General features: G+C 53.9%; 1 protein-coding gene across 11 annotated transcripts in view; it reads left to right on the forward strand.

The window, feature by feature from the left end:
• The window catches only part of NRG2 (neuregulin 2), a 248,202-nt gene extending 229,813 nt beyond the window's left edge, over positions 1-18,389 (forward strand). For 4 of the 11 annotated variants that reach the window (XM_084885043.1, XM_084885040.1, XM_084885044.1 and 1 more), the window contains 9 exons: positions 1,732-1,812; positions 2,198-2,256; positions 3,413-3,459; positions 6,639-6,810; positions 10,658-10,760; positions 12,876-12,999; positions 13,347-13,474; positions 14,267-14,494; positions 17,535-18,389. In XM_084885043.1, the coding sequence (XP_084741169.1) occupies positions 1,732-1,812; positions 2,198-2,256; positions 3,413-3,459; positions 6,639-6,810; positions 10,658-10,760; positions 12,876-12,999; positions 13,347-13,474; positions 14,267-14,494; positions 17,535-18,300 (1,708 nt within the window). In that variant the 3' untranslated portion in view covers positions 18,301-18,389. The remainder of the gene's footprint in view (positions 1-1,731; positions 1,813-2,197; positions 2,257-3,412; positions 3,460-6,638; positions 6,811-10,657; positions 10,761-12,875; positions 13,000-13,346; positions 13,475-14,266; positions 14,495-17,534) is intronic. The other 7 variants (XM_084885050.1, XM_084885042.1, XM_084885047.1 and 4 more) reach the window with 6 other exon arrangements.
• The last annotated feature ends 5,128 nt before the right edge of the window (positions 18,390-23,517 follow it).

Below are 23,517 nucleotides of genomic sequence, written 5' to 3' on the forward strand. Positions count from 1 at the left end.
GGTTGAGGATGAGGGCCAAGAACCAGAGAAGGAGGTATTGACAGGTGGTAGCCTGCTCCTCTCAGCCACCCTGTTCAACAGGATGAGTGTACGTCAAGTTCACTTACAGCCCCCCTCCCACTTTCTCCAAACACACTTTCCAGCCATCCACCACCGCCCATTGGCCAGGTATACCTGCACACACACTGCCACCACCGCAGGGACCAGCCTCCTGCCTCCCGGAGGGAGACGATGTCAGGGCCCAGAGAAACTCTGCTACCTGCTCACCATCCACTCCCAATCCTCCAGGCCAGGTTGAGGGCCACAGTGTTTTCGTGAGTGTCTACCGCAGCCAATGGCCACCACCTCCTCCTATAAGCTTAAGAGGCTCCTGATGATTTGTATACACTAGAATGCTGAGAGGCAGAGTACACTCACCTCTTGATTAATGTTAAACAGGGACCTATGATTGAGGAGACACCGGTGATGGGCTGACCTAGTTCCCTAAGGAAGGAGAGGCGAGGCAGATAGACCCACCACTGAGCAGGGTGTGAGGGTCAGTCTGACCCTGTCTGTAAGCCTCCCTGAGGTCTCTGGCCTCATTGTAGTTCAGGAGAGAGTACAGGGCTGGGCATGTCTCCCAGAAATCTGCAAGACAGGGACTCACTTGAAGGGAGAGTGGCAGCCAAAGAGCAGAAGGAAGTGCACCTGGGAGGAAGGGCAAGGCCAGGGAGCTGGGAGTGGGTGGTGCTTTGCAGCTACGGAGGAGGCAACATGGGAGAATGAGTGCCTACCAGAGCCAAGCAAGGATGGAGACGCAGGTCACGGGGGAAAGGCAGGTGTGCCAGGCAGCCAGTAGGGTCCCCAGGGAGCCTACGCCAGCTCCCACCATAGTACTTGCCACCGGAGGCCAGCTCTGGGATGCTGGTAATTCTGGCTCTTCTCTAGCCTCCCCTGTTCCCCAGTAAGCTTCCCCACATATACTCCTCGAGGGCAGCCTTCCCCAAACAGGGTTACAAGGATTCCTCAAAAAGAGACTTCCATGGTCAAATAAATTTGGAACATACTGGAGAATTCAGTTCTTCCCTACATGGTTTTGCATAGCCTTTCCCGTGCCGGCGTGCACTGAGGCTCTGCAGGGAAGCTTGGGGATGGATTTCCCAAACTTATTTGGCCATAGAACCCTCTTCCAGAGAAGAGAGGAGATATCTCCAGGCCCCTTTTGTCATGAATCCACAGTCTTGGAACAGCATGCTGGAGTTCTCCTCGGAGCTCTCTGGAGCTGTTTCATGGATGAGAAAACCTGCCCAGAGTTCTGGAGAGAACCCACTGGTAGGGCCTAGAAGAAATGGCTCCCAATGTGGTGTTCCAGAAGATTCCCAGCACCCTGCCTGCCGACTGCCTGGCACTGAGGGGCTGCCGTTCTGGCTTCCTGGGGCCCAGGCAGGGCAGAAGGGAAGTCTCAAGGACCATTAGGACAATTAGGCAGTGAGTTCCCAATTTCCCCACCCTGCTTCCCTGTATCATCCTCCCTCCCCCCTCCCCACCTTCCACGGAGCCACATCTAGTAGACAGATTGTGAAGGAGATTTCCGAGCCCTCCACCCAGCCCTGACCCCGGCCCCTTTTGCGATAAGTGTGCCCCAGCGCCCGACTTGGTTTTCTCATTCATCACTGTGCACTTTGATTTCTAACCTGAGCCTCGCGGATGATGCCAGTTTGTTCTGTGATTTTTCCCCTTTTCCTTCTCCAGATGTCCAAACGGATTCTTCGGACAGAGATGTTTGGAGAAACTGCCTTTGCGATTGTACATGCCAGATCCTAAGCAAAGTATGTTTGAAGATACAAACACGAGTCCCCGCTCCTTAGAAAGCTTCCGGGTGCAGTCCCCCCCACCCCCCGACGTAGGGCGTAGGGCCAGGGGTGTTGGTTGTTTTGATCTTTGGCTGTTTTGTTTTGTTTCTCTTTTCTTTTCTGTATTTTGTTTTGTTAGTTCTTTTTGTTTTGTTTTGTTTTGTTTTGCTTTGTTTTTCATTTTTTGGCCTAATCCTTGGGTTTAAAGTTCAGGGCTACAGGTAAGGGGCATAGTGGCAAGGCCAGTACAAATGGTAACGTTGGCAAGGAACCCAGCTGGCATGGGCAGGAGCCATGCCAGGGTGTTGCAATGCCTGTGTCTTGCTATCCTGGCTCTCTCTTTCTGGTTTTCTTTCTTTTGGTAGGTGTCCTGTGGGATACACCGGGGACAGGTGTCAGCAGTTCGCAATGGTCAACTTCTCCAGTATGTCTCTTTCTTCTATTTCCTTTCTTCCCTGGTGACTGACAGTCTCCCCCTGTGGGAGGGGTGGGGCCTTGCTGAGCAAGACTAGGGGGGGACACAGGGGTGCCCTGGGGTCCTCTCAGCCTTCAGTGCTCACAAGAAGCCTGTGCCGAGGAGACCCACACACCCCTGCCACCCCCACCTCTGCATCTCTGAACTGCCTGGGCGCAGTAATGCCACATTCTCCCTGCAGCCGGCCAGAGCCCCGCTGCGGTGGGGCAGCCTGGCCAGCTTAGGAAGAAGCATTTGCAGAGCCCTCGCCTGCTTCTGAAGGCCTGTTTGAGGTCAGGCTGCCTCTGGGGCCGCGCAGTGAGTGTGTGCACGTGTGTGCTGGTGTGCTTGACGGAAGCGAGTCCTCGGAAAGCCTGTCTTCGGGTCAGGCCAGAGTTGGTTTTGGTTTGGTTTTCCGGGTGTGGAGAAGGGGGGTTGAGGGAGAACAGGTCCCAAATGGCAATAATGTCCATGATAACCAGAGACTGGAGACATTTACCTGGCTACGGGATGGGGTAGGCATTGAAGCGGAAGCTAAAAGATAGAAGGGCTGAGGAATCGAGAGATAACTGGTGATTTCCTCCAGGCCCTCTCTGGTCTGAGTCCCCATCCAGGTGTTCATTCCTTTTTATTCTTCCACTTCTGAGGTTGGAGCTTTCTGGTGTACATGGTTTGCTAAAAATAAATAAATAAATAAATAATAATAATAATAATAATAATAATAATAATAATGTCAGCCCTGTGGCTTAAGGATGAGGCCATAATTGTGGTTTTATTTGGAGCTGGGAGCAGTTCCCTTCAAGAACCACCAGGTGGAGGTGAAGCAGAGCAAAAGGCCACAGACTGGCCATGGACTCTGTTTGGGGTCTGGTGGTCTGTTGGCCTGCAAGCAGGACATCCTCCTAGCACATAGGCCCCTGCTTGCTCCCCCTCTACAGGGAGGACAGTGGGGTCCCAGGAGGACTTAGGAACCACAGTGATGGGCCAGGACATGGGCAGCTAAAGTTCAAGAGGCTGAGGGAAGGACCCAGGAGGCTATTGAGATAGCCCTTGGAAAAAGGGGGTTCGGGTCCTCGGGCCACAGCACAATAGCCTAGAATGTGCTACCTTCTCCCTCCCCTTCTAGGAGCCTGGAAGCCAAGTCTTGGAGAGGAAAGTAGAGGCCCCAGGGAGGTAAGGGCTGGTCGGCCCAGATGGTCAGCTATCTTAATAGAGAGTGGGAGGCAGCACTCTCCCCAAGCTCCTCCAGTAGGTCAGAGAGGAAGGCCATGGGGATAAGAACAGAGCCTGTGGGCAGGGCATGTGGCCCAACAGAATTCTTCAGAGCCCAAGCTCCAGGAAGAACTACAGAGTCAGATCCAGCGCATTGGAGGGCCTTGGGGGGGGTGGGGTGACCTCAGGAGGGGCAGAGCAGCCAGGCGGAGGCTGAGCACCAGGGAGAGAGGCAGTGAGGCCTGTTCCTTTTCACCTTTACGTCCAGAGCCTCCCTGGGTTACGGGACTGTTCTGGACAGGGAGTCCCAGCCCATCCTGAGTCAGAGCAGCAGAGCCTCCGGAACTCGGCCACGGCCAAGCTTCTCTGCCAGCTGGGCCGCTTCAGCTTTCAGCTCGGATCTGCTGGGAGGGTCAGCAAAGTCTCAGGAGCTCAGAAAGGAGCCTGGAAATGCAGCCCCAGGCCTTCCTGCCTAGAGCTATTGGGATCGCTGCTGGTGCCTTGCTGGTTTGGGGTAAAGGAGTTATACTTCTCAAGCACTTTGCCCCGAGCGCTTCATGCAGTGCTCGATCAGATCGTTATTAAAAAGGTAGCGGGTGATGCTAGTGTTCAGGCTTTGGTTTCAGAGAGACCTGAACAAAAATGCCAGCTGCTGAGCTTGCTAGTTCTGAAGCCTCACCTAACCTCTCTGCGCTTGTTTTTGTATCTGTAAAATGGGGACTAACAATTCTGCCTGTAGGGTTGCTGTTAGGGTGAAATTGTGTGAAGGGCTTGGCAGAGAGCCTGCCGTGACTGTTTGAGTGCAGTTTAGGCAGCAGCCCCCTGGAGGCTGACCTCCGGCATGTCCTGAGCGCAGTGTCTGTCTGCCCAGAGCCTCTAGACTAGGTTACTTCTTGCAGAAGCCACAGAATCAGAGCCTCTGGTCACAATAGCACCCTGAAGCTTCTCTTCTTCCACTGACAGCCCCTCTACTTCCCAAGAGTCAAAACTGTGCATCTATATATATCAACCCCGTGTAAAAGAGCACACTCACCTGCAGATATGTGAACACACACACAAGCATGTGCTCTGGAGCCCACATCATGGCCCCCTTGTTCAGGTCTCTGTGACTGTGTATTATAGGACATGCCCAGGATAAGGACCTTGCATGTTGCCTATTAAGCCTGGCCCTATTGGAACGCTAGCACCAGGTTGCCATGGTTAATGGTCAATATGAAGTTTCCACTCAATAGGACCTGTCTGTGACTCAGTGGCATCCAGTGAGCACGACAAGTGGGAGACAGTTTTTCTTTGTTGGGGCTAAGCTATCTAGCCACAGGCCCTTCAGAATCCATACCCAGTGAGAGGGAAGCAGGATTGCCTTCCTGGTGACTGGCCGATCCCTCAGTGACATCACCAGCCACCACTGGTCCATCCTAAACAGTACTGGCCTTTGGCTCGAAGGAGAGGGCAGTCAGGAGACCCGGAAGCTGCTGTTACTGCTACCGCTGGGCTCCTAGAGGAGGGGAGCCCAAGGAAACTCCAGAACGGCTTTGGGAGCCCTGCTCCTTCTCCAGGTGGTCACTGCCCGTAGGGCTAGCTAGTCAGGCCTTCCCAGAGACCCAGTGGCCAGGAACAGCCATGGGTTAGCCCCAAGAGACTGGAGGCCAGGCTAACTCTACGGACCAGTCTTCTTAGTGTCCCAGGTGCTGTGGTCAAGCTAGGCTGGTCTCTCTCAGGAGGCATGGCTGGTTATCTAGACTGTGAGCTCTCTCAAGCTGCCTGCAAGGTCCCTGGGGCCAGAGATTTAACCACTCAGGGAAAGCTGCCCCCAAGGATCTGAGTTTGTCAAGGTTGTACTGTCTCCTTAGCCCAGGGAAAGGTGTGGACTCACTGTGTTCATGCTGACTCTCACATAAGGTGACCAGACGTCCTGCTTTTGTCGGGACAGTCCCGATTTTTAATAATTTGTCCCACATCCCGCAACGTTTAAAAAAAAAAAAAAAAAAGTCCCAATCTTTCCAAAAATCAAAGTTCACTGCTCCCTGATCTAGCTGCACTTACTGAGGCATTGGGGTGGCCATGGTGTGGGCCTGCACCTGTGCTGAGCCACATGCTGACCTGGCCTTCTCACCTCTGAGCCCTCACTGTGTGCAGGCACTTTTGACAATTGAGCAAAGATTATGACTTGTCCACATCTACACAGCAAATTAGAGGTAAAACTGAGCCTCGAGGCCTGCAGACAGGAATTGGCTGTAACATGAGAATAGTAGGCGAGCTTTTCAAAAACGCTGTTGAGATTTCTGGGCTCCTGCCCCAGACCCTGATTTCAGTGATCTGGAGGATTCTAAAGCCCAGCCATGTTGCAAACTACCCAGATATGCCATGGTCAGGCCTAACCCCCGTTTAACAGATAAGAGACCACGAGCTAGACAGACTGGGCATGCTTGGGCTCACCCCTCAGGCCGGGCTCTCTGACCTAACCCTCGTATGGTATGCTGCACATTTGCAATACGATCCCACTTTAAAGAATGCAGTTGGCCCACCACTTAAGGGGCACAGGTGTTCCACAAGTGAGCCCACTTGTCTCTCGGTGTTATAGTTTGCTTTGCTACGTTGTGAAATCAGGCTCGGACCCTGAGGCCCAGCCCCTGTAGGCTTCTAGGGTGTTGGGGGTGCCACGTGGAGAAGTGACCTGCCACCTGGAGCCTCTTCCCCTCCCCACTCCTGCTCCCCACAAATTCCGAGTGTAAGTGCATGGGCTCCTGGTAGATGGGCAGCCAGCTGAGCCTGGGGGCAGGACAGAGACAAGGGGCCAGTCTGGGAGTCCTGCACTCCCGTCATTCTGAACATGGAGGAGCTCGGGTTAGAGCAAGCTGTTTCCAGGAGGGGCTTGAGAGTGCCGAAGGCCTGGTGCTGCAGCTGGGAGGGGGAGAATGCAGACTCTGGATCCCCGTCCCCACTCAGCTTTCCTCCTCGGGGACACGTGCCAACTGCCTCTCACCAGGTACTAACCCCACAGTTCATCTCTAAAGAACCTGCCCTGCCTGCCGAGCCAACATTTCCTCTCTCCACCCCTTCAGGGGTCTTGGGGATGGGGTGCCAGGGAAAGGGCTCAGGAAGCTGGGAGGGGACACCACTAACCTGCTTTCACCTCACAGGCTGGCTGCTGGTGTCTGAAGAGTCCTGACCAACGTTTCTCTCTCTCTCTCTTTCTCCCTTGCCCCACCCTCGCCATGCCCCATCTATCTCTGTATCTCTCCCTCCATCCCTTCCCCTCTCTGACCCTCCTCTCTTCTGCACTGCCAGAGCACCTTGGATTTGAACTAAAGGGTATGGAGCCTTCATTTATCCCTACGTCCCGCCCACACAGCCCATCTCCGCAGCCTCTGACACCATGTGTGCTGGATGTTTGGCTTCCTTTCCAAAACAAGGGAAAAGGATGATTCCAAAATTCTCCTCTGGCCCCCACAAGATGTCCAGTCATAAACTACTTTTGTCTGGGGGAGATGAGGCGCTCATGAAAAGCAGGGCATCCTGGGAAACACACTGCAGCCTCAGTATATGGCAGCATCCCTCTGCCTGGGGCTGATGGGTAGGAGAGCCAGAGTCCGGAAGCCACGCATCTTGGTTTGGAGAGTTGTGAAGAAAGGCAGCACTTTCCACTTAACCTTAATCCCCCTTCCTTCTCCCATCTCCATCTCCATTGCTTCTCATCTCTGCCCTGTGCCCTGGGTCTGCCAAGCATGGCCATCTGCTTGAGGCTGTCACTCCCTCCATGATCTGCCCCCACCATGGCACGCATGTTCATCTGTAAGCAAGGGTCTGGGGTGGGCCAGCCTCTAGTCTAGAGCCTGCCCCCCATGCCCCCAGGGAGAAGCTCTCCTCCCTCCCACTCGTGTGTTCTGGCTCCTGGAGGACACCTCGGATGGGAAGGGGCTTGAGGGTCGGTCTGTCCAGCTCTCTGGCTTGGGTTGGGAGGCTCCACCCTGCAAGCGCCCAGACTTTTTTGTAGCAGGAAAGAAGGTGGGGGGAGGGGGGTGTGCTCAGAGGGGCTAAGGCTTCTGTGCTGTCAGATTGCAGATGTGGTGTGAAGCCTACTGTTGTGAAAAGGCTGTTCTGGTGGCAGGTTTGGGGAGGCCCCAGTGTCCCCACCACCCAGCCCCTATTGGCTGTTCTCAGTAGAAGCTAGAGCTACAAGTCTGTGTGCGGTCGTGTGCCTGTCTGTGGACTGTGACGGGCGGGGAGGAGAGAGGTTGAGTCTGGCCGTGTGTGTGGTGGTGGCAGAGTGCATGGGGTGACTGTAGGGGTGCCCAGGGGTGAATCTATAGGGTTGCGTGTGTGTGTGTGTGTGTGTGTGTGTGTGTGTGTTTGTGGGAGGGTGCAAGTGTTTATATCTGTTAGGCCAGTGGTCGGCAAACTCATTAGTCAACAGAGCCAAATATTAACAGTATAATGACTGAAATTTCTTTTGAGAGCCAACATTTTTAAATTTAAACTTCTTCTAACGCCACTTCTTCAAAATAGACTCGCCCAGGCCATGGTATCTTGTGGAAGAGCCACACTCAAGGGGCCAAAGAGCCGCATGTGGCTCTCAAGCCGCAGGTTGCCGACCACGGGGTTAGGTCCCTCTGTGCAGGATGTGAGTACCTGGAAGGGGGCAGTGGATACCTTGGTGTTAAGGTTGAGTGTGTGCAGTTGGAACTGTGAGGGTGTGGAGGCGTCATATGTAAATGTGTGTTTGTGTCTGTCACAGCCGTCTGTGCACTCCTTCCCTCACCAACTCAACAAGCACCTGCTGACCCTGGGATTTGCCAGAGTCTGGCGATCTGGCACGGCTTCCCTGCCTTTCTGGTGCTCAGCTTCACAGGATGAGACAGACAGTAAGACAGACTGGACAGCTATCAGGAGTGCTAAGTGCTATCCAGAAAATAAGATAATGGGATAGCGCCTGGCTGGGGTGGGAGCTACTTTAGCTAAACGGTCAGGGAAGGCTTGTCCAATGAGGTGGCATTCAATAACATGAAAAGTAGCCAACCCTGCAAACACCTGGGGGAGAATGTCTGAGGCAGGGCCATGGCAAGGCAGGAGGAGAGGGCCTCGTGCAATGGACACAAGACTGCCAGCGACTCTGGAGCTTAGCGGACTTGGGAAGAGGACCACAGGTGAGAGCTGAGAGGAAGAGTGGAGCCAGGTAACCTGGGCCTCACAGGCCATGGTAAGGTTTTGATTGGTATTTAAGTTGCAGTGGAAAGTATTGTGAGAAGCAAAGTGCTTTATGGCGGTAGATCAGTATGGCTTTTGGCTGGAGAACTGATGGGGTTGTGGGGGAGGCTGAGAGGAGTGGAAGCAGAGAAACCAGTCAGCTGTCCAGGTGAGAGATGGCATCATCTTGGACTAAGCTGGCAGCAGTGGAAATGGTGAGAAGTGGTCAGAACCAGCATCTACTGGGGAGGCGGAGCTGAGGACTTGCTGATGGATTGGGTGCCAGTGTAGGTGGGAAGGCGGGGAGCAATCAGAGATGATTTGGGGCCTGAGAAACGAGAAAGGTGTGGTTTCCACTGAAGAGATGGGAAGAGCAGGGAGCAGGTTTGGAGAGATGGGGGATCAATGCTTGTGCCAGGCCATGGCCCTTGGGTGTAGGAGTCTGGAGCTCAGAGAGAAGTGAGCGCAGGAGATAAATATTTGAGAGTCAGCTGCATAGAGATGGCATTTAAAGTCTGGGTGAGATCACAAAGGGAGAGGGGGCAGGTGGAGGAAATAAAAGAAGCCTGAGAGGCCTTCTGCACCACAGCCCACAGAGAAGACAGAGGCTTCTATGACAGAGGCCACCCAGTGAAGGGGTAGGCAACCCTGGAGCCCAGCAGGGGAGTGGGCCCAGCAGGGGAGTCAGCTAAGAGGTGGTCAGTGACCCCGACCAGGGTGGCTTCAGAGGAGGGATTGAGACAGATGTCTGACCTGAGAGGACTGAGGGATGACAGTGATGACAACTGGAGGCAGGACACCGACCCAGAGCCCCGAGATGATCGTGTGTAGGCAGACATGATTGCACGTGCACATGCATGTGCATGTGCATATGTGCTGCTCTGGATGTGTGTGAATGCATCTTTGTGAAGAGGGTCTGTCTGTGTCTCGGACAGGCATGGTCCCACAGGTATGTGTGTCCAGAGGGTTGCTCCCAGGTGTCTGCAGATGGGTGTACCTTTGCCACAGGAGGTGCAGCAAGCCCGAGGGCTTAGGGAAGTCTCCCGGGGTTCCACCAAGGCCTTCGGGGCCAGCCTTCCCTTTTCCCTGTGCTGGCAGGAGAGGAGCGATGTGGAAGGGCCAGCCAGTGGGTGCGGCTGGGGCAGGCGGGGTGTCTAGGCTATATGTCTTGACTATGGCTGGTACTGTCACCTTCTCCCTTTCCTTCCTCCTGCTTTCTCTGTTCTAGAAGGGTAGAGGGCACGCCACCACGGAGTGGGAGGCGGAGGAGCTAGTCGGGTCATTCTGAGGCCTGGCCTAGCTCAGCCGCTCAGAAAGGGTGGGGCTGTGCCTGGAGCATGAGGACTGTCCTGAAGCACGGGCTGTGCTGCCCCTGGTGGCCTTCTCACAGCCACCGATGGGGAGGCCGGCTCAGGCAGGGCTGCAACCCTGGCCTGGCTGCAAGGGTGAGCCAGGGCCTTTCCCCGAGGGCCTGGTCTGCTCTGTCCGCCTCTGGGTCAGAGGTCCTGTCACCAGCCCAGAACAGACCACTCTCCATCTTCGTAGAGAAGCTGCAGTAGCAGGCCAGGCCTCTGCCCAGGGTTGCCATGTTTGTCACCATTAAGAACAGCTTCCCCAGCCCGTCAAGGCCATAGTGGGACAGGGCAGGGCTGCTGACCAAGCTGGGTTGCCCTCCTCTATGGCCTTGGGGCTTCGCCTCCATCCCCTCATCTCGCTGCATTCTGCACTCACGTGCCTCGGGCAGGGTGCGGGGTTTGGGAAGGTGAATACGGGCATAGTCACTTGTGCCCAGATCCACGGTGGGTGGAGTTCCGGGGGTGCACGAAGGTAGGAGACTGCTGGGGAGGGGAGGAGGGACAGGAGCCGGGCAGGACCTGAGCTGGAGAGCGCAAGGCTTTGGGGCAGGGGGTGTCTGCGCCACTATCACCACAGGTCCACCTCCTGCCCGGCTCCCTCACATTCCGTGCCTCTGCAGAAGCCGAGGAGCTGTACCAGAAGAGGGTCCTGACTATCACTGGCATCTGCGTGGCTCTGCTCGTCGTGGGCATCGTCTGCGTGGTCGCCTACTGCAAGACCAAGTGAGTGTCGGGCTCTGAGCCGGGCAGGCCACGCCAGGGCTGGGCTCACGGACAGCTTTGTGAGGCCAGGCTCTCCTCCCCCCGCCCGTGGTGCCTGGCCTACCCCCTTCACACCTTCATACCCCAGCTGCCCTCTGCCCTTCCTGTGGGGCTGAAGGGCTGGGCCAAGAGGCAGGAACAGAGATCGGGGAGGCAGGCCCCAGAGCACTGAACAGGAACGGTCGTGAGCACAGGCATTGTGAGGAGACGGATCTGGGTTTGAATCCAGCTCTGCCATTTCCCATGTGACCCTGAGCAAATGGTTGAATCTCTGAGTCCTCCTCTACAAAATGGCACTGATCCTCAGATGTGCCTCAGAGGATGCTCTGAGGGAGCATCTGCCCTGTCACACAGGCACACATGAGGCAGTTTTGGGGGGTGGGTGAGTGCAGAGAGGAAGGATACATTCCCAAGGTAAAAGGAGATCTCACAAGGCAGTGCCTGGTCCCACCTTGGAGCAGGCCAGGCAGGAACACAGAGAAAGTTGGGTTGGGCCACCCCTAGGCAGCGGAAAGGTGGGGGCAGAACCTCAGGGCAAGGGGAAGAAAAGGGCAGTTTCAGGAGTCAGTGCAAGCTAAAGACAAATGCAGGAGAGGGTCAGCCCTGGCAACGCAGGACTGGCAACTGGCAACCAGACCAGTTGGTGCAAAGGACTGGGGTCACGATAAAATAGCTGGAACCCAGGTGGCACCATAGGGTATCGAATGCCAGTCTAGGGAGGCTGGGTTTACCCTGCATGCAATGGGAGCCAACCAAAGTGCAGAGAAATGAAATGCAGAAAAATTGCAGGTCTGTCACATTCTTATCTGCAGAGCAAGAGCCTGGGCATAGCCACCATTTGGGGGTCTGAGCCCCTGGGTCTTGGACCCTGCTACCCTTACATGGGATCTGAGGCCCTGCCAGCCTCGGTCTGGATGAGTCCAGGACCAGAAAGGTCAGAGGGAGGCATGGAGGGAGTCAAGGAGGGGAGACTGGGCCCAAATAGGAAAATTGAGGTCACAAGTTGGGGGAGGCGGGGAGCAAGCCCCCTGTTCTAACCCCCACTGCACTTCCTCATTTTCTCAAGAAACTTTTCTTCAATACTTTGTAGACACCAAGCCGTACACCAGGAACATGGCCAGTGCCCTAAGCAGGAGGGCCAGGCAGGGTTTCCCCAGAGGAGCATTTGGGCTGGGCCTGAGAGATGAGCAGAAGCCAGCAAGTGAAGAGGAAGAGAGTGAGCTCCTGTTGGCTATAATAGTATGTGCCAAGGCCCAGAGGCCAGAGAGGGCAGCCATAGTGGAGGATCAGAAACAAGCCCTCCGAGGCTGCAGCAAGCTGGGCTGGGAAGTGGCCAGGGAGAGACAGAGCTGGGAGGGAAATGGGACCTGAGGGCCGAGGAAGGGTTCCCCACGGGAGTGACATGATTGGACTGGCTGATTCCCATACAAATGTAATGAGCACTCACTATACACCAAAGTGAAGCAGCCCCACAGGCCTCCACTCCCTGACCACAGCACACTTACTTTCTTCCTAACGCTTTGCTGAAAGTATCTTGTTCGTGTTGTTGTTTATATGTTGATCACTGGCCTGCCCTGCTGATCTGCAAGCTCTGTGAGGGCAGGGCCCGTGTCTGTCTCCCCTGCTCCAAACAGCACCTGGCGCACAGTAAAAAGCCAGTGAACACTAAATGAGCTAATGAGTGGGTGAGTGGGCCACCGCTGTGCTGGAAGATTTTATTTCCCCTCAATCCTCAGGGTATTTGGGATGGGTAAATGATCACCCGGTTTTACAGGTAAGGAAAGTGAAACAAGGAGAATTTATGTAACTTGCCCAGGTTTGCACAGCTAGAAAGTAGTGGAGTTCTACTCTCTCAGCAGAGCCAAACTCATTACCACTCCGCTCAGGTCCTGCTGAACTCAGGCTGGTGGTGATGGTGATGGTGATGGTGATGGTGATGGTGATGGTGTCGGGACAAATTGGAGGGTCCTGGCTGAGCAGGGCAGGAGAGGAGACTCGTCCCGCTGGAGGGGCAGGGAGGGGAGTTCACGCATTGTGTGGGGGCATGGCAGGCCAACGCACCCTTCCCCTGTGCAGAAAACAGCGGAAGCAAGTGCACAACCACCTCCGGCAGAACATGTGTCCAGCCCACCAGAACCGAAGCCTGGCCAATGGGCCCAGCCACCCCCGGCTGGACCCCGAGGAGATCCAGATGGCGGATGTGAGTGGTGTTCCCAGGTCTCCCTCTGAGCCCTCGCTGCACAGCCAGCCTTCCGGTGCCCCTAAAGGATGGACCAGGGCAGCAGCCAGCCCCTCCCATGCTCAGCCTTGCTTGCTAGCCTCATCTTGCCCCACCAGGCTGGCTGGCCTCACTCTGCCCACCTCCTTAAGAAAAGACAGGTGGGGTGGATTTGTAGGGGCCATTGCTGCCCCAACACCAAGCCACTGATCCAGTGGGCAAGCCCCTCCCCTCAAACCTGGAGTTAGTGCCTCACTTCCCCGTTCCCCCCAGAAAGGAGGGCCAACGTGGCTACCTGTCACCAATTCCTGCCCAACTCTCTGTTCCAGTATATCTCCAAGAACGTGCCGGCCACAGACCACGTCATCCGAAGGGAAGCCGAGACCACCTTCTCCGGGAGCCACTCCTGTTCTCCGTCCCACCACTGCTCCACAGCCACACCCACTTCCAGCCACAGGTGGGCACCCCAAGGTCCCCACAGAGACCTGCAGCCTCTTGTACCTGCGCCCACAGACAGCGAGGACCCATGCATCACACACCTGCCTGGGACACACAGCACTCCCAGCAGACTCTGTATGGAGGGTCCCTCTGAGTGGACCCTCCATACAGAACCCAAGGCCAACGTTCATCCCAATATTCAGGGGACCAGATTCCCTCTTCCTAAACCAGCCCCAGAGGAACAGCAGCATCGCTGCTCTCCCACTTAACATTTAGTGTTGTGAGGACCTCATCAGCGCCACTTTCTCTGACAACTCACTCCACTGCCCCGAGCTATTAAATGCCCTCTCCTGGGTTTGCCCACAGGAACCTAGTCCTCCTTTTGTCCGGAGGTGGGGAAGACTGTCCACACAAGCACAGAGGCTCACACAGCTCAGAAATACGTGGCCCTGTTCTTCCCTGGGCACCAGCATGGCAGAGGCAGGCTCCCTTGTACTGGCCCCTGGGGCTGAGCTTCTGAGATTGGTCCATGGGAGTGGGAGAGCCGAGCCTGGGGTGGGGGGTTGCAGGGAGGAGGGAAGAGGCCTGTGCATGCTGCAGCTCACCCATCCACAGGGCCCAGCCCTCCTTCTCCCCATGCTGGGGCGGGGCATTTGTGATACTACACGTCACCCCCGAGTGGAGAAGGGCAGTGAGCTGGGGGAGCCTGAGATGGAATGAAGAACAGGGAGGGGAGGGGCCTAGGACCATATCTGCTGTGCTGCCTTGCCCCTTCCTGACTGCCACCTCACTCCATTCCTGGCTTCCTCAGGCATGAGAGCCACACATGGAGCCTGGAACGTTCTGAGAGCCTGACCTCCGACTCGCAGTCGGGCATCATGCTGTCATCAGTGGGGACCAGCAAGTGCAACAGCCCAGCATGCGTGGAGGCCCGGGCACGGCGGGCAGCAGCCTACAGCCTGGAAGAACAGCGCAGGGCCACCATGCCACCTTACCATGACTCCATAGACTCCCTGCGTGACTCCCCACACAGCGAGAGGTCAGTTCCTACCTCGTGACCTATGCCCCCCTTGGCCAGAGAGCTGGCACCGCTGACCAGGGCTGTCCCTTACAGCACCTCACAAACATTCCAAAGAGCTTCCTCCCCAGTTTTGCATCTGCTCAGTTTCATCACCACGTTAATGACAAACTAGGTCTAGAGCTCGGCCAGTGAACCCTGGTGTGCAGTGACCATCTGGTTTAATTGTCCTCCCTTTTCAGAGTAGAAGAGGGAGTTAATAATTGCACTGCAGCATCAGGAACAAATAGGGAAGATCCCGAACAAACCAGAACCTATGCTTGCCTTACTTTGGTATTACCTAGAGGCCCCGTGTCCTGGCAGGAACAGAAAGACACTAAGACTGAGCAGAATGGAGGAGGGAGGAAGAGGTTGCCTGTGCGGAGACTGACCAGGGCAGGATGGGCATGACCACAGGCCCGGGCAGTACCGACAAGGCCCGGTGGATCGTGACATCTTTGGGCTCCTGAGCAATGGATGCAGTGAGAACCAGGCAACTCCTTTCTCCCTGATTCCAAGTCAGAAGTCCCAGGGGCCAGCCCCCGTCTTGCTCAGCCCTCAAGTGGCCCTTGGCAAGTGGGGTCATTGGCAGGAAAGCAGAACTACAGGCTGGAGTGGAGGGAGAGGAGCAGATGCTCTCCTATTCTCAGTTCAGCCTACTCCAGGCTGTCGCTGTGCTGGGCAGGTCTGTCTGGGGGTCCACATGGTGAAAATCCACATGGTTCTTGCTCCCGAGGAGCTCCAAGCCCTGGGCCCAAAGCACTGAAAGTGCCAAGCACAGGACACCCAATCAGGGCAGAGGAATCCAGTGTGACTGCAGGCTCTGGGAAGTAGCCAGGTTCTCCAAGACCCAGCTCCACCACCTGTGTGGCTTGGGGCAGGTTGATCACCACTGTGTCTCTGTTTCCTCAGCTGTAGAACAGGAGCATCATCACTGTTGTGACGGGTACAGAGAGGTCTCGGGCACAAAGCTCTTTACCTCCTACCTGGCATGGAGCTGGTACTCCTGAGGTGTAGCTATTGTTATCAATAGCAATAGAACCACTTAATGGTTGGGAGGTAGCGTAATGGAGAAAACGTGCCAGGCAAGGGGGACATCTTGAGCTTTTCTAGCAGAGGCACTTCAGAACATAGCTGGTGAGTGAGATACTTGGAGCAGAGAGAGCTGTGGAGAGAGGAGCTGGGCCTCAATAGGCAGGCTGAGGCCAGATGGCTAGCTGATAGCCCTGGGCTTCTGCTTAGAGGTGGCCTTGGATGGGTAAGCAGAGCTTTGACTTTAAAAGATTGCCCTGGGGACTGCATAGAATGAAGGAGAAAGGACCCTGGGGTGGAAGGATGACCAGAGTGAATGAGACCCAGGAAAGGGTGAAACAGGGAGGAAGGCTCCAGGGGAGGGGGAATGAGTACAACTTGGTGGTTATTTAGATGTGCATATGGGAGAGGGAAGAGAGGGGAATCAGGTGATTGAGAGAGTAATGGGGACTCTGGAGAGCAGTGAGGTGCCGCTCTACAGTTTGGAAGAAAGACATGGAGGTAGGTGGTTCCCATACTGAGGTGGACAAATGTTGAGCAAAAGGCTGATGGACTTCAGCAAGGGGGGGTGTGGACAAAGAAAAAGGAGAAGTGTCTGGGATTCAGACTGGGAGATATTAGCAAGGGCCAACTTTTGGAGGAACTGGTATTCTTTAGCCCCAGCAGAGACTCCAGTGGGGTCTTGGTAGCTGTCAGTTCTGGGCTGAGGATCCTATCTGAGGTGTGAGCAGTCACTTCCCTGGGGCAGCTTTTAGTTTCAATATAAAAAATAATAACTCCCCTACTGAAGCCATTGCCATTCGATGAATTGTCCCTGCAGGGACAGTGAGTCCAACTCACAGGGATGACTGAATGGGAACAGTTGGGCAGTATGAGTTCTGGTTCCTGCCTAGTCTCTGTTCAAATCCCAGTTCCACCACTTCCTGGCTGTTGAACTTTGGCTAATATGCAAATTGACCAAATGGCAGAAAGACCAGTCACTATGACACGCACTGACTACCAGGGGGCAGGCGCTCAATGCAGGAGCTGCCCCCTGGTGGTCAGTGCGCTCCCACAGGGGGAGCTCGGCTCAACCAGAAGCCAGGCTCCCAGCTGGTGAGTGCAGCAGTGGTGGTGGGAGCCTCTCCTGCCTCCGAGGCAGTGCTAGCAGGCCTAAGCCATCAGTCAGACGTCCCCCAGCAAGAAGGCACCGGCCAGGCTGAGGGACAGCCCCCCCAAAACCAGTGCATGAATTTCGTGCACCGGGCCTCTAATATGTTATATGGGACTGGGTCCTATTGAGTTAATATACTATATGAGATCTGGCATGTCAAATGCCCTAGCCTGAGCCTTACCCAAAGTAACAAAGGACCATTTATGGAGGCTTATCCAGGGTCCGGTAGGCACTGGACTATAACATCCCGTTGATACATCTATGGACTTAAGAGATAAAGCAGTGGTCGGCAAACCCACATGCGGCTCTTTGGCCCCTTGAGTGTGGCTCTTCCACAAAATACCATGTGCAGACGCCGACGTATGTTGCGATTGAAACTTCATGGCCCATGCCCAGAAGTCGGTTTTCGGCTCTCAAAAGAAATTTCAGTCATTGTACTATTGCTATTTGGCTCTGCTGACTGAGTTTGCCTACCACTGCGATAAAGAAAAAGGCTGGGAACGGTTAAGGGAATTGCTTAATTAAAGTCACTAATGATTAGCACCTTAGTTCTTTTTAAAATATATATATATTTTATTGATTTTTTACAGAGAGAAAGAGAGGGATAGGAGAGTTAGAAACATCCATCAGCTGCCTCCTGCACACACACACCACTGGGCATGTGCCCGCAACCAAGTTACATGCCTTTGACCGGAATGGAACCCGGGATCTTTCAGTCCGCAGTGAGCCAAACCGGTTAGGGCAGCACCTTAATTCTTGCAAGTGTGTGTGGCCTCCGGAAAGACCCGTGTTTTTCCTGGGTTCCGCCCGGGCCCACGCCTCTCCCTCTCCCCGCAGGTACGTGTCGGCCCTGACCACGCCCGCGCGCCTCTCCCCGGTGGACTTCCACTACTCGCTGGCCACGCAGGTGCCGACGTTCGAGATCACGTCCCCCAACTCGGCGCACGCCGTGTCGCTCCCTCCCGCCGCGCCCTTCAGCTACCGCCTGGCGGAGCAGCAGCCGCTCCTGCGGCACCCGGTGCCCCCCGAGCCCGGGCCCGGCGCCGCCGCCGCCGCCGACATGCAGCGCAGCTACGACAGCTACTACTACCCCGTGGCCGGGCCCGGGCCGCGGCGCGGCGCCTGCGGCCTGGGCGGCAGCCTGGGCAGCCTGCCCGCCAGCCCCTTCCGCATCCCCGAGGACGACGAGTACGAGACCACGCAGGAGTGCGCGCCCCCGCCGCCGCCGCCGCGCGCCCGCGGCGCGTCCCGCAGGACGTCGGCGGGGCCGCGGCGCTGGCGCCGTTCGCGCCTCAACGGGCTGGCGGCGCAGCGCGCACGCGCGGCGCGGGACTCGCTGTCGCTGAGCAGCGGCTCGGGGTGCGGCTCGGCCTCCGCCTCGGACGAGGACGCGGACGACGCGGACGGGGCGCTGGCGGCCGAGAGCACGCCCTTCCTCGGCCTGCGCGCGGCGCACGAGGCCCTGCGCTCGGACTCGCCGCCGCGGGGCGGGGCGGCGGACAGCAGGACTTACTACTCGCTGGAGAGCCACAGCACGCAGGCCAGCAGCAGCAGACACAGCCGCGGGCCCGCGCGGGCCAAGCAGGACTCGGCGCCCCTCTAGGGCCCGCCTCCCTCCTCCCCTGTCTTGAAAGAGAAGGGCGACCACCAAACTTGGAGAAAGGAGGAGAAAAAAAAAAAAAGAAATAAAAATATTTTTATTTTCTATAAAAGGAAAAAAGGTATAACAAAATGTTTTATTTTCATTTTAGCAAACATTGTCTTACAATACTAGCTAAACGGCAAAGACGTTTTTATAGGGAAACTATTTATATGTAACATCCTGATTTACAGCTTCGGGAAAAAAACAAAAAGAAACAACAAAAAAAAAGAGAGATGGGCCAATTTTTTGACTCTTTAATAGAAACCTATATTGTGGTGCCTTTTGCTGTACGCTAATCTGGAGCTCCTGGAGAAAAAGTCTGGGTTGTGGGGTGGGGGTGGGGGGATGCAGGATCCGGAGCTGGTGCCGGTGAGAGGAAGCAGGTAGAGAGAGGCTGCAGGGGTGGGGGGTGGGGGGTTGGGAGGGACCGAGTTGCGCAGCAGTGATGGGTGGGCCCTTTGCCCCCTTGCAAGATCTCGAGTCCTGCATCCCCTGGGAAAGGCCAGGGATCCTAGGCTTGGAGCTAGCGTTGGTGTCAGGTCACGTCTAGAGGGAGACTAAGGCCCAGCGACAGCAACCTGAATGGGGCGGGGGCCTCCCCACTCCTCAAAGCTGCTAAGGGAGGAGGCACTGAGAACCAGGTCTTCCCAACAGTCCCCGCCCCAGGGAGGGGGCAGCTCTGCCAGGGCCCCACCGTCGGAGGCTCCTCCTCCCCACGGCCTCCAGGACGCCCCTTGTCCTCTGCAGCACCTTCGTTTACAGGTCGTCTTTTCTATTTTACGCCTGCATGTTCTTTGCATTTCAGATTCTTTAGATTGGATGCATGGTCACGCTGGGACCTAGAAGAGCCACTCGACAGTGTATTTGATCCCCCTTTTAGCAATAAAGTAACATCATTTCCTTCTCAGTCCAACGCCCAGCCTCCATCCCACCTACGACTTCTGCTCCCTCTCCAGCCCCGCCCTCCTCACCCCGAAAACTGGGTCCGCTGCTAATTTGTCCAAAAGGTAATTGTTTAAAAAAAAATAATCCCAAACAAATGAGAACCCTGCCCTGAAATGTCCAAACACCTGACTGTTGACACTTGAACATTTTTATATTATAAATAAAAGCAGAAATAACTCATGTTTGACTGTGTGTGCCTAGCCCTCAGGTGAGGAGGGCAGACGGAGGATGAAGACTGGGGTGGAGATGGATGGATGTTGGTGTGGAAGTTGGAGAGGGCCAGGGTCATCCATGGGAGGAGGACACTCCCTCCCATCTCCCGGGCTCCTGTTCCCAGGGCAGGCCCCAGCACTCCTCCCTCTCCGAGAACTTTCACCAGGCATCCATCCCGCTGGCTGCAGGGGAACCCGGCCAAGGGGCTGATGCAAATTCCTCTGCTTCAGGCTCAGCCTCAGAACCCTGGCCCAGTTCCGGCTCTGGAGCTACAGGGGCCCTACTGAGGCAACAGCTTCCGGGCCGAGGCAGGTGAGGAAGGAAGGATTGTGGGGTTGGCACGGGGGCAGCTGAGGCAAGGTGACCCTTGGGGCTGCGGGCATGTCACAGGCAAAGTCTGGACTTGCCAGGTGGATAATGGGTACCTAGGCTTGATTTAGTGATGGCGATGAGGATCACCTGTGTCTAAGCCACCAGGAGGACCACAGCTGCTGCAGCTTGTAAGCCCACAGGGTGTTACCCTTTTCCCAACTCTAGACCCCTCAGAACAAGGGCTTGTCTAAACCCGAAATCCCCGATTAAGAGTACGTGACTTCAGGCATGGAGAAGGCAGAGGAAGGTCCAGGGTTAAGAAGCCTTTGCCCTCTTTGATTCATTGATTACACCCGTGCCCAGCCCCAGGAACCATTCTGTTCCAGCCCAACACGAGGAAGTCTTCTGCCCAAATTGCTCAGGTGTTTGACTTGTGTGCACATTAATGAGTTCAAAATAATGAACTCAGGCTGGGTCTGGTGAGTTGGGAGACGTACAGATGACGGGACAGAGAGGTTTAGGGTCGAGAGGGCCTAGGTATCAGCAGGGTCTGAGCTCAGATTCCACCTCCACCCTCACTACCTGTGTGATTCCTCTAGCCTGCCGTTTCCTCCACTTAAATGACGATGCTAATACCTCCTTCAAGGGGTTGCTGTGGAGCTTATCTATGCGAAGCACCCAATGTAGCTTCTGGCACAGGATACAGGCATACCTTGAAGATATGGCAGGTTCAGTTCCCGTAAAGCAAGTCTTGCAATAAAGCAAGTCATAATATTTTTTTGCTGTTGAAGGGTCTTGCCTTCAGTTTATAAAATACACAACATCTGTGAGGCACGATAAAGCAAAGTGCAATAAGATGAGGTATGCCTGTAGGTGCCTATTGAGAGCTAATTTGATGATGGTGATGAGGATAACTTGTGTCTTGCATTCTTGACTCAAAGTAGCAAAAACTAGATGAAAGGAAGGTTAACCTTCTCTCATGATGAGAATCACCTGGTGGAGTTGTTAAAACACAGATTCCTGAATCCCAACTAAGAAGTGCTAAACTAGAATTTTTGGGAACATATAGGTAAAATTGTATACTTAACTAGTGCTCTAACACAGATGTTATATACAGAGCACTAAGTTAGGTATGCAATTTTACCTATATGTTCTCAAAAATTCTAGTTTAGCACTTCTTAGTTGGGATTCAGGAATCTGTGTTTTAACAACTCCACCAGATGATTCTCATCATGAGAGAAGGTTGGGAAACACTGGGTTAAGGAACTCAAGTCATTGTATTCATAGTGGGGGCACTGGAACAAAAAACACATTACAAAGAAATAAATGAAAACAATGAACTAAATGCTATATAAACCTGCAAATCACTGACCTAGCCTCAATCTGATATTGTCATTTGATCCCTCTACTGGCTCTGAGTTTGCTGTTGGCTTTAAAATTTTCCAAAAGCCAGTGGTTCCTCTGTGTGACCCCCCAAGTAATTAGGATTGAACTCTTGGTGAACCCATTGACCTCTCCATGACCCCAAGTAATTAGGATTGACCTCTTGGTGAACCCATTGACCTCTCCATGACCCAGTTTAGTGTCCTCATTTGACCCTTCTGAGAGAGTGTTGCTGTTACCTTCTAAACTTTTGGTCAGAAACCACCTCCATGACTCCGCTGACCTCTCTATGACCCCAAGTAATTAGAAATGAACTCCTTGTGAACCCATTGACCTTTTCATGACCCCAAGTAATTAGAAATGAACTCTTCATGAACTCATTGACTTCTTCATGACCCAACTTAGTGTCCTCATTTGACCCTCCTGAGGGTCAAGTTGCTGTTACCGTCTAAACTTTTATCAGAAACAACCTCCATGACTCCGATCAACCCACCAACCTCTATGTGACTCCAAACGATTCTGAATAACAGCCTGATAAACTTACGGGCCTTCACGTGACCCCATTCAGTGCCTTCATTATCTGCTCTGGACTCTAAGACACCTGCTGAGAGTCCAAGGCTGGAACCTAATGTAGTCCTTGATTCTTTTCTCATCGTTGCGGCTACTCACTCATTTCACAGGTGTGAAAGGAACCTGGGAGCAGGCCTTTTCTCTACTCTGCCTCTCACATTTCTGCCTTGGGGCATTTTCAGTTGGCCTGTCAGGAAGACGTCCAGTCCAGTTAAGTGACTTCCCTACTACCACCCTGTCTCCAGGAGCACTTAGGACCTTTGTGGGCAGCTTCCTGAATCAGTCTTTTTCCTCACTCCTCCAATTCTTCCTTCTCTCTGCCAGGTCATCTTTGGCTTGTCTCCCCAGCCCTCCCAGAGTCCCAAATGGTGATGGTGACTGTCTCCCTCCCCTCTAGACTGTGAGCCCCACGTGGACAGGTAGCTGGTCAATCCTTTTCTCCCCAGCAACCACTACAATGTGCAATACTGTTGAGCTTCATTGAGTGAGAGGATGAATGCTCGAGACACTGTCTTCAAGAGGCAGCCCCCAGGAGTCCCTGAGCTGCAGCCACTTCCCAGAACCAGTAGGTGGCGCAACCACTTGCAGCATCTCACCTGCGTCCTCCAGCCCTCGGATTTGGACAGTCCTGGAAAATGGGCATTATTTTGTGGGGTGAACATAATGGTCCATTAGAATGCAAGGGAAAAAAATATCAGAACTTTGATTTAGATTTATTTTCATCTCATCTTTTTTAAATTTCTATTTTTGTGTATGTTTTATAATGTACATAATATTTTAGTACAGTAGAACATGTATATAATTTACAATAAATAATTATACAATTAAGAAAGTGAGCTAAAAAATGGTTTTTACTGATCGGAGGCACAAGTGCTCAGGGAAGTACATTTGTCTGCAACAAACAGGGCTTGCTCCTCTGTTTTCACTCACCTGCCCTCAGAAGATGGATAATGGGAGGCTGACCCCAAAAATCAAAAGACCTTTGAGACAGCACGGAGAAAGTACAGAGAGCTCTTTATGTTGCCACACTGTTCTTTCAATTTCACTTAAACGAGCATTTAAGTATCCTCAGCAAAAGGAGGGGTCAGATGGTTTGATTATAAGTACACGTCAGCTGATCCCAAATAAATCATCTGCTTCTCATCCTTGGTTATCAGGGTTCTCTCCAGCTAGTCCTCAGTTGACTTTTCAGGGTGGTTCTTCTGTATTTTAGTTGTATTTCCAGTTTGGTCCTGGGAGAGTGTCATTGTCACTTCCACCTACTCCGCCACCATTTTTCACACAATCCAAGTGAAATAATCTGGATTTAAATCCCTACATCTCTCCACAGATTCACCTATCTCTTGGATCAAATATGAGCGGACTTGTACTTGTTGCAAGGTGCTTAGTTGCAAGGTTGACTTATTAAAACTAAATACGTTACCACTGAGATCAAACTGCTGGCCAAGCTACAGCAATCTATTTTAAAAATAGAAAGGATTTACTCATCATAGCTCCATTGAAAGTGTCATCACCCGCACCATTTGTCAGTCTGAGGAACTCAGGGTTTAAAGAATGCTAGTCTGTTATTATCATGTGGCAAATTTCTTTCTTCCCCAAAATGTCCTTAGATAGCATTTCTGAAATGGTGAAAGAAATATCAACTTAAAAAAAAACAATCAGCAGCTTGTCATTCCACCTTTTCCCAAGACCAAGGATGAATGGTTTCCACAACCTTTCCCCCATCAAATCTCTTCCAGCTTGTTGACAAGTGGC

This window comes from Pipistrellus hanaki, assembly GCF_964339955.1.
Source record: "Pipistrellus hanaki genome assembly, chromosome: 5".
Classification (NCBI taxonomy): domain Eukaryota; kingdom Metazoa; phylum Chordata; class Mammalia; order Chiroptera; family Vespertilionidae; genus Pipistrellus; species Pipistrellus hanaki.